Source organism: Hyalella azteca, unplaced genomic scaffold, assembly GCF_000764305.2.
Source record: "Hyalella azteca isolate HAZT.00-mixed unplaced genomic scaffold, Hazt_2.0.2 contig1221, whole genome shotgun sequence".
NCBI lineage: Eukaryota > Metazoa > Arthropoda > Malacostraca > Amphipoda > Hyalellidae > Hyalella > Hyalella azteca.
In genome coordinates, this window is record NW_025931547.1 from 19,126 (window position 1) to 29,232 (window position 10,107).

Consider the following 10,107-nt stretch of genomic DNA (forward strand, 5'->3'; position numbering starts at 1 on the left):
CACTCTTCCAGGTAACGCACACTTCCTTGACGTTACACTCTTCCAGGTAACGCACACTTCCTTGACGTTCACTCTTCCAGGTAACGCACACTTCCTTGACGTTCACTCTTCCAGGTAACGCACACTTCCTTGGCGTTACACACTTACAGGTAACGCACACTTCCTTGACGTTCACTCTTCCAGGTAACGCACACTTCCTTGGCGTTACACACTTCCAGGTAACGCACACTCCCTTGACGTTCACTCTTACAGGTAACGCACACTTCCTTGACATTACACTCTTCCAGGTAACGCACACTTCCTTGACGTTACACACTTACAGGTAACGCACACTTCCTTGGCGTTACACACTTACAGGTAACGCACACTTCCTTGACATACACTCTTCCAGGTAACGCACACTTCCTTGACTTTCACTCTTCCAGGTAACGCACACTTCCTTGACTTTTACTCTTCCAGGTAACGTTGCACATTTCCGTGTAGCACCTCCAAACTGGGGGGCCAAAGGTTATTTTATTTCCTAAACATTGTTCTACATACTACAACAGGCTGGCTGGTAACTATAGTTACCTCACAATTAATTGTAAGTCTACATACAGGCTATATGTAGATTGAATAGACTCTTTGTTTAGATCATATACATTCACCGACGAAACCAATAATGGTACCAGAAGCAGTCATTAAAATAGAATTCGCATTTCCACCAACAGATAAAAATTAATAATGAGATAAGAGTATCTATATAATCTTTATTAAAGCTATTCATTTAAGCGTTTGTCTACGAGTATGAGCAAAACACCTGCTTTAGTATAACCTATTAAAAACACTTCGATACAATAATTCACAACCATATTACATCTCTAACACCTATGTATGTTTCAGGCATTCAAGTTTCCCGACCAGATGGAAGTGATGATAGAGTGCCAGGTGGACCTCTGCTCAGGGGACTGTGGGGTGTGTCAGGAGGACATGAAGAAGGTGGGTACCTCCTGTCAACCTATGCCTTAACTACCCTTAGTGCCCGAGTAACTGTAGAGTGTCAGGAGGACATGAAGAAGGTGGGTACTTCCTGTCAACCTATGCCTTAACTACCCTTAGTGCCCGAGTAACTGCAGAGTGTCAGGAGGACATGAAGAAGGTGGGTACCTCCAGTCAACCTATGCCTTAACTACCCTTAGTGCCTGAGTACCCGCAGAGTGTCAGGGGGACTTGAAGAAGGTGGGTACCTCCTGTCAACCAATGCCTTAACTACCCTTCGTACCCGAGTACCCGCAGAGTGTCAGGGGGACATGAAGAAGGTGGGTACCTCCTGTCAACCAATGCCTTAACTACCCTTAGTGCCCGAGTACCCGCAGAGTGTCAGGGGGACATGAAGAAGGTGGGTACCTCCTGTCAACCTGTGCCTTAACTACCCTTAGTGCCCGAGTACCCGCAGAGTGTCAGGGGGACATGAAGAAGGTGGGTGCCTCCTGTCAACCTATGTCTTAACTACCCTTAGTGCCCAAGTACCCGCAGAGTGTCAGGGGGACATGAAGAAGGTGAGTACCCTTCGTCAACACAGATTTTAACAGCCCTCTACATCCTCATATGAAGCGATATAAATGTGACTCACCTTGTGTAGGAATGGACATTTCTTGTCCCAGAATATCAGGATGGGCCAGAAAAGTTTGCTAAAGTTTTGTTAATTAAAGTGTTGCGAATAATATACTGCACCTATTCAGCTACAAAGAATAAGCACCATCAAAAAATTTAATGGGTCAAAAGAGTTAGAAGTGTTATATTAGAATAAATCTATTTTCTATTTATAAATAACCTTAATTAATATTTTGCATTCTATAAATCTTAACGCCTATTGATAATATTTCATCAAATTGAATTCAGTCTTCAATTCCCTATATTCCAAAAAAATTAGTTGCTCGTGCAGTAATATTATTACAAAACAATGGAAATGATAATTGTTATTTGTACTTGAACGAAAACTTTGATAAGATGGGCCCTTAATGGCAAAGAAGTTCCAACTTAGTTGATTGCCTTTTTCAACAGACCATGGACAAGATGGGTCGTCGTCGAAGAAGAAGAGAGTTAGTCAGATTTGACAAAAACAGCACCGAATATTACGGTGAACTAGAAGATGGCGCATCAAGTTTCCAAACTTCAATTGGCACGCAGGAAGAGGAAGCATCAATTCTTGATCCAGCGAAATACCAATTCAGTCAACAACCCAACCCAAAAATGATTTCCTCTAGAGACCAACATAATGAGAATCCGAAAGAGAATTTTAGGCCAAGCCACCAAAATCAAAGGACCCCAGAAGAAAGTGCACTGAACCCCTCGTTAACCACAGAGATTTACACTGACCAACGCATGGGAACGGTACCGGCCGTCCAGTCTGACGAACAAATTCTCCCTGACCAGTCAATTGACCCAACCAAATATGTGACTGACGGACTGAACACCCAAAAAGGTAACGTTAGAATTGCTGACGGACTGGTCACCCAAAGAGGTAACGTTAAAACTGCTGACGTACTAGACACCCAAAGAGGTAACGTTAGAATTGCTGACGGACTGGTCACCCAAAGAGGGAACGTTAGAATTGCTGACGGACTGGTCACCCAAAGAGGTAACGTTAGAATTGCTGACGGACTGGTCACCCAAAGAGGTAACGTTATAACTGCTGACGGACTAGACATCCAAGGAGGTAACGCTAGAATTGCTGACGGACTAGACACTCACAAAGGTAACAGTAGAATTGCCCACCGAGATCGGGTTGTTGATACGGGGATGAGAGCGACAGTTCTACCGAATTCGATCACGTTTGGAATAGTACCCAAAGAATTTGATATTGGTTCAATTACTTATTTAGGCACTGCTGCCACCGTGATGGAAAAAAATAATCTTGAGACTGAGAACCTATTCTTTTTAAACAATAACTCAGAACGCTCTCCCCTAGACCAAAATCCAGACAAAAATTTCCCGCTAGTCGATGCGGTTGAACTGTCCTCCTTTGACAAGAAACCACAGATTGAATATCATTACTCCTATGGTCAAGACCGTTTGGAGCAAGATGGAAATAACCAACAGATTGATCACAAGGCTACAAAAAACGGTAGAGTTGAAGTTCCAGAAATCGACCCAAAATGGAACAGGCAAAAAGGTCTCCATGCCGGCAGGGTTGACGGAGTGTTGAAGGTGGCCAACAAACTACAGGTTTTGTCGCCAGAGGACATCGAGAGAGGTTTCTCTGACCAGCGTGATGGCAACATCGTTCAGCGTGAGAGTAAGGACAAATTGAGAAATATCATAATTGGCAACATAGATATGCTGTTTTAGTTAATAAAGAAATGAGAGAATGGGGAATGGAACTACATCAACAACATTGTATACAACATTTTCATACGAGCGACAAACCCGCCAATATATTATTAGCAAGTTATACAAGAATGTCAGTCTGATGTGTAATTTTTACCATGTATTATTCACGTGAAACATTTAATTTGATATGGTAATGAGTCAGCAGGCTCTTATTCTTTATTAACATTGTTTTGAAGACATAAGATAATAAATAATACCAATTAAAATCATGACCATTGTAACTTCTATTGTCTGCCTGAATCTTATAATCTCACGTAAATATCTATAACACAATGAATTACTTCATTTCCAATTGCTCTATCGATAAATTATGTTGCCTTCAGAACTTTGATTAAAAGGCGGAGGCAATATTTGGCACTTCATTGAGTGTAAAAATAACATCTAATTGCCCCATTTTTATTCCGAAAAAATTTTTGGAAAAAAAACTTGTACGACAGGAACTATTGATAAAAGAATTTGAAAAGCGTACCATTCAATAAGTAACAAATTTAGTTCATACGCACAATTCCATTTACTTCTACAGAGCCGACACCAACACACCCCTTCTCCGTCAAGTCCGCGTCGGAACTGATGATGGGCGTAGGCCTGGTGCTCGCTATGGTTGCAGTTGTCGTACTTCTGGCCGCGTACCTGCGTGTGAGAACCCGCAAAAAGATCACCGACCAGCCACTGCCAGACGACCAATCCTTTCATGCTTTCAGCTCGATAGTTCTCAGGTGAATTTCATTTGAACCAGACTGCTGCGCGTAGAAAAATGTCTCGATTTTGATCGGCACTAAATTTTAATTCGTTAATGTTCACGACGCAAAAATCAATATTTACTATTAAGTAAATTCCGGTTTCATGTTCCTAAACCGTTTCAACGTATATTCATACATGGTACTTATTTTAAAATTGTAGGAACGAGGTGCGTGTTCTGTCTTACTGATTTCCAAGAAAAACATTTAATTTGCATCGGACATGAAAAAAGAATAAATACATGAAATTATCAGAAATTGCTGGTGAAGAAGCGAGGGATTTCGTTGCAATATAACTATGAGTACAGGTTGCATATTAAGTAAATACAACAATCAATACATATATTTTTCCACACTGAGAGAAATGGGTGGGTCTAGATGACTCACTTGTGGCGTCAGAGCGTTTCGATTCCAGAAATGAGTCATACCTGAAATATAAAGGGCGAGCTATAGTCATAATGACCCACAAATGGGGAAAGTGAGTCAAAAAAGTGCATCGCTATTTGGACGCGGTTGACTCATCTAAGTGGGTCATACAGACCCACCAATTTCCCTCAATGTACTGTACCCATGAGCCCAAACCCCATGTCCGGTTATAGTATAGTCGAGATAAAAACTTTAAAAGTTGATTAATTTATAGGCATCGAATTGCCATTATAGACTCTTGAATAGGTAGACTTATAGAGGCTACAGGTCACGATTTTCAGAATCTTCAGTCACAATATATAGTGAGTAAATACTTCTATAGAGTATCTACATAACAGATGTTTAGTATAAATATTGGGATAGGAAGAACAATACATCTTTATTTGGCTGAAATAAAATGAGATTTACAAGTCAAAAGAAGCAATTAAATGTGATTTATATGTTGAGTTTTCATTTTATGTTGCACTGCAATATACAATATTTACATGTATGTTGATTGTTGAATTGTAATAAACAATATTCATTGCGATGTCATAGATGAATTGTATGTGGCGACCTCTCCAGATCACGAACTTGGCTTAGATCAAATTGTGTTTCTTGTATATTTTGTATATCTATCTTCGTTCTTAGTAAATAAGTCAACAAAGAACTTTATTTTGAACATCATTGTCCCAATTTAGAACCCTCTTTAATTCGGGCATGGTTCTAGGTGAACCACGGGTACTAAATTAAAAGTTTGTTGGGTAAGCCAGTCTTTACCCATACAGTAAAACAACAGGATTGAAAATTAAAGACTGGATCTGAGATTTTAATGCAGGGTAAATTGACAACAAGGTGGGCTTTGAAAATAAATATTAAGCTATAAAAAAATAGTGTAAATAATGCCCTTGGCAACGTGCATATCTTCAGCGGGGATCAGCCGAATGATAATATGGATAATGACGGACCAGGCAATAAGTCCAGCAGCTTTCTCAATCAATCGTCAGTTATGGAAAGATCGGGTTCCAAAGGCCGGATCCCTTGTGAATCAAGTCACGAAAAATTCATAAATCGGCAACAGGCCATGGGCCTATTTCTTCAGTGCCGACACTTATATTCTATTCTATAATGATCAACGAGAAAATTGTGTGCGCGACGTTAACTTCCTAACGGTGTTGCCAAGGTAAAGGTAAATTATAATTTTATTACAAAATAAAAATCCCAAAATGTCTAATACTACAAGTGCTTCCGAATTTTAAATATTTCGAAATTCAGCCGCATGAATTGATGAAATAGTTCTATATTCCTCCGCTGCACCTTATTTATTTCTGGAATAATGAATAATTATGCATACCTTTCACACGCCTATAGTATATGTGAATAAAGACTTATACTTAATAATAAATATCATATTTTGTGTCCACTAATGAACTGTAAGTCGTACCGGTACGAAATACCATAAACGTTTGGTCTTACAAAAATATGAACGTAATAAACGGTAAAATATTGAAATTATTCCATGTATTATAACCAACGTGATTTGTGGATATAATTGCACGGACCATATATTTACAGACGAACTAAGCAGGCATTTATGCGGTCCTCACTTTACAGACTGAACATTTACGTATGAAAATACCGGCTCTACACTTTTGCGTGCGGGGTAACTAAAAAATCTCAACGTTTTTGCAATCCTAAATTTCGAAAAAAGGATGAATTTGGTTTTCTAGATAAAATTAAAGGATTAGGGCAACGATTACGAAGGAATTTCTGGCAGCAGAGCCCGTCATCTCTCAAGGTATATACCAAAATGGAATCTAAATTGCCATATCTGCCCTTTTTCGGTCTAATACAACGAAATGGGCCTTTTTTAAACTGCATTGGCCGGTAAAATTATGTGCTTTGCACTTTTTTTTGAGCGGATTTGGCCGTTTTCTCCTGGCAACATCTGGCAGCCTTGGCACAGGGCAACCCACAACTCAGTGCTCTTCATGACGTGGCGTAGGGAGGGTGCGCGCTTAACAAGCTCTGAATCGCTCGCTAAGCATATGTTCGATGTCCTTGGCAGTCCCAACAGAAAACTAACCTTGGAAATAATGATTTCTACGTAACCAAAAACTAATATATTGCAGTGATTCTCTATAGAATACAAACTAATCTGTGGAAAGTTGTCAACGCAGATTAGAAATCTCCACTTTGCTAAAAAAAACTGACAAAATCTTCGGCAGAAAATTATAAAATCGCTTTTCTTGTGTTAATACGAAATGCATTGTATTCGTACGAAATGCATTGTATTCGTATGAAATGCATTGTGTTCGTACGAAATGCATTGTATTCGTACGAAATGCATTGTGTTCGTACGAAATGCACTGTGTTCGTACGAAATGCACTGTGTTCGTACGAAATGCATTGTGTTCATACGAAATGCATTGTGTTCGTACGAAATGCATTTTATTCGTACGAAATGCATTGTATTCGTTCGGAATGCATTGTATTCGTACGAAATGCATTGTATTCGTACGAAATGCATTGTGTTCGTACGAAATGCATTGTATTCGTAAGAAATGCATTGTATTCGTACGAAATGCATTGTATTCGTACGAAATGCATTGTGTTCGTACGAAATGCATTTTATTCGTACGAAATGCATTGTATTCGTACGAAATGCATTTTATTCGTACGAAATGCATTGTATTCGTATGAAATGCATTGTGTTCGTACGAAATGCATTGTATTCGTACGAAATGCATTATTATGCATTCGTACGAAATGAATTATACGGATTATAAAAATAGCGCTAATTAATTCAACATGGGCTATTTTATATAAATTTTATCGACCAAGAATTCAATTATGTTAGTATTTAATAATATAATGTAATTTTCAAAATATCAATAATTAATTAAAATCGCCCAATTAAATATAAACTTTAGTTTTACGAATCTATTTGATTTGAAACAGTGATTGAAAAAATATATTACTTTGATATACCATAAAATTAAACTGTTCTGAAAATCAGGAAGGAATAGGATTACGGGTAGAGGTGCCAACTAACGTTTTAGGAACCCACAACCACATAGAACTTTCTATTAAAAAATACAGCCTGCAACCGACCGTTTGGTAACCGGTCCCTTATCTCTGCTTGATGATTGCATATGTCCGAGCTAGAAAGGTTAAGATGTTATATATATTTATAAATAACATCTTAACTTATTTACTAATTAACATTAACATTAACTAATTATTTACTAATTAACTATATTTAACATCTTACATATATTTATATTTATATATAACATATAACAGTTATATTTTATAACGGTTAAAATGATAGGCCTTCAAAATTGGAGGATATTTGTGATGAAGTGAGATGCCGGGGTTCACGTACAATCCTCTATTATTGTCAGAAATGAGATTTAAAGAAAACATTTGTTGTAAAAAAATTGAAAAATATAACTCGGTACTCACTGCAGTAAGTGACAGAAAGTGCATTTTCTCGTAGACGAAAACGTGAAGTCACGGACAGACGGACAGACGGACAGATGGGCGGACATGACGAGCACAATAGCGCCTTTTTTCATAAATGAGAAAATGCGCTAAAATAGGAAAATTGAATCGTCGACCCCGATAGAGTCGCACTATGACATTCTAAAATAAGAATGCGAAACGCATAGAGAATGGAACTACTGAACTCCTTCACCAGAACGCCGCCATATTGAAATGTACGACAACATCGACGGTGATTGGAGGTAGTGGCAGTGAGGCAGCATATCAGAGAACCGCTGTGCAGTGACTACATGGAGCTACATTTTCAATATAATATAATATAATATAATTTAATATAATATAACATGGCGATTTCAGCGTATAATAGGCCGCGTAGGCCTGTCGCCGATTCTTAACATCGCAGAACATTCACAGCTTGTTGCGGTCTCGAACCCGCGCCTCTCTGCGCCAATTCTGGTACTCTGAACTGTAACCACTGGGCCACCCTGCCCATCTAATTCTGCTGGCTGTGATTGAATTTTTTTTCTTCGAACCTTAATTGTAATATATCCTTGTTTTTCATTGATGTACGTTGGTATTTTATTCACAGTTTCCCTGCCATATCTAGTCCACCTAGCTCAGCTAGGTAAACCTAGTTCAGCTTCTTCACAGGATGTTTCCAAGCCTAGTTTACTTAGGCCTGTTCTGCCTAGGCCTACTCGGAGGCCTACACCGGCCGATGGTATTCGGAAACGTCATGGTTCCAGGTAATTTATAAATGAAGATAATGTCGTTTATTATAAATATTATATTATGGAATGTAATTAGGAGACTAAAGGTGAAAGATTTGGGGTCTGAGGCTCGTTGCTGAAAATGACAGAAGAGTGGACGATCTAACCCATCTACCCCCCCTCTACTCCCACTCTACTCCCCCTCTACTCCCCCTCTGCTCCCCCTCTACTCCCCCTCTACTCCCCCTCTACTCCCCCTCTACTCCCCCTCTACTCCCCCTCTACTCCCCCTCTACTCCCCCTCTACTCCCCCTCTACTCCCCCTCTACTCCCCCTCTACTCNATGCTTTACACTCTCAGGTAACGCTTTACACTCTCAGGTAACGCTTAACACTCTCAGGTAACGCTTTACACTCTCAGGTAACGCTTTACACTCTCGGGTAACGATTTACACTCTCAGGTAACGCTTTACACTCCCAGGTAACGCATTACACTCTCAGGTAATGCTTTTGACTCTTAGGTAACGCATTACACTCTCAGGTAACGCATTACACTCTCAGGTAATGCTTTAGACTCTCAGGTAACGCTTTACACTCTCAGGTAACGCTTTACACTCTCAGGTAATGCTGTACTCTCAGGTAACGCTTTACGCTCTCAGGTAACGCTTCACACTCTCCGGTAATGCTTTAGACTCTCAGGTAACGCACACTTCCTTGGCGTTACACTCTTCCAGGTAACGCACACTTCCTTGACAAATATTGTTCGATATATTGAAAAAACTAATAAGAAAATTGCGAATAAAACAAATTCTCTGGTCTTCAATGAAACCTGCTTGAAAATATATTTATATTTATATATAACATATAACAGTTATATTTTATAACGGTTAAAATAACAGGCCTACGAGATTGGGGATACCTGTGATGAAATGAGATGCCGGGGTTCACGTACAATCCTCTATTATTGTCAGAAATGAGATTTAAAGAAAAGGTTTTATGTAAAAAAATTAAATAAGGAAAATATAACTCAGTACTCACTGCAGTAAGTGACCGAAAGCGCATTTTCTCGTCGACGAAAACGTGAAGTCACGGACAGACGGACAGATGGCGGACAGACAGACGGACATGACGAGTACAATAGCGCTTTTTTCATAAATGAAGTATTTTTTGAAGTATATAAATGAAAAAATGCGCTAAAATGGGAAAATTAAATCTTCGACCCCGATGTAGTCTTACTATGACATTCTAAAATGAGAATGCGAAACGCATAGAACAATGGAACTACTGAGCTTATTCACGAGAACGCCGCCATATTAAAATGTACGACAACATCGACGGTGATTGGAGGTAGTGGCAGTGAGGCAGCATATCAGAGAA

The 10,107-nt window shown here is 39.2% G+C and overlaps 1 protein-coding gene across 1 annotated transcript in view; it reads left to right on the forward strand.

The window, feature by feature from the left end:
- Nucleotides 1–4,928, forward strand: part of LOC108673666 — a 16,151-nt gene extending 11,223 nt beyond the window's left edge. The window contains exons 10-12 of the mRNA XM_047881849.1: nucleotides 883–978; nucleotides 2,044–2,503; nucleotides 3,896–4,928. Coding sequence (XP_047737805.1) covers nucleotides 883–978; nucleotides 2,044–2,503; nucleotides 3,896–4,092 — 753 coding nt within the window. The 3' untranslated portion in view covers nucleotides 4,093–4,928. The remainder of the gene's footprint in view (nucleotides 1–882; nucleotides 979–2,043; nucleotides 2,504–3,895) is intronic.
- Nucleotides 4,929–10,107: the final 5,179 nt, after the last annotated feature.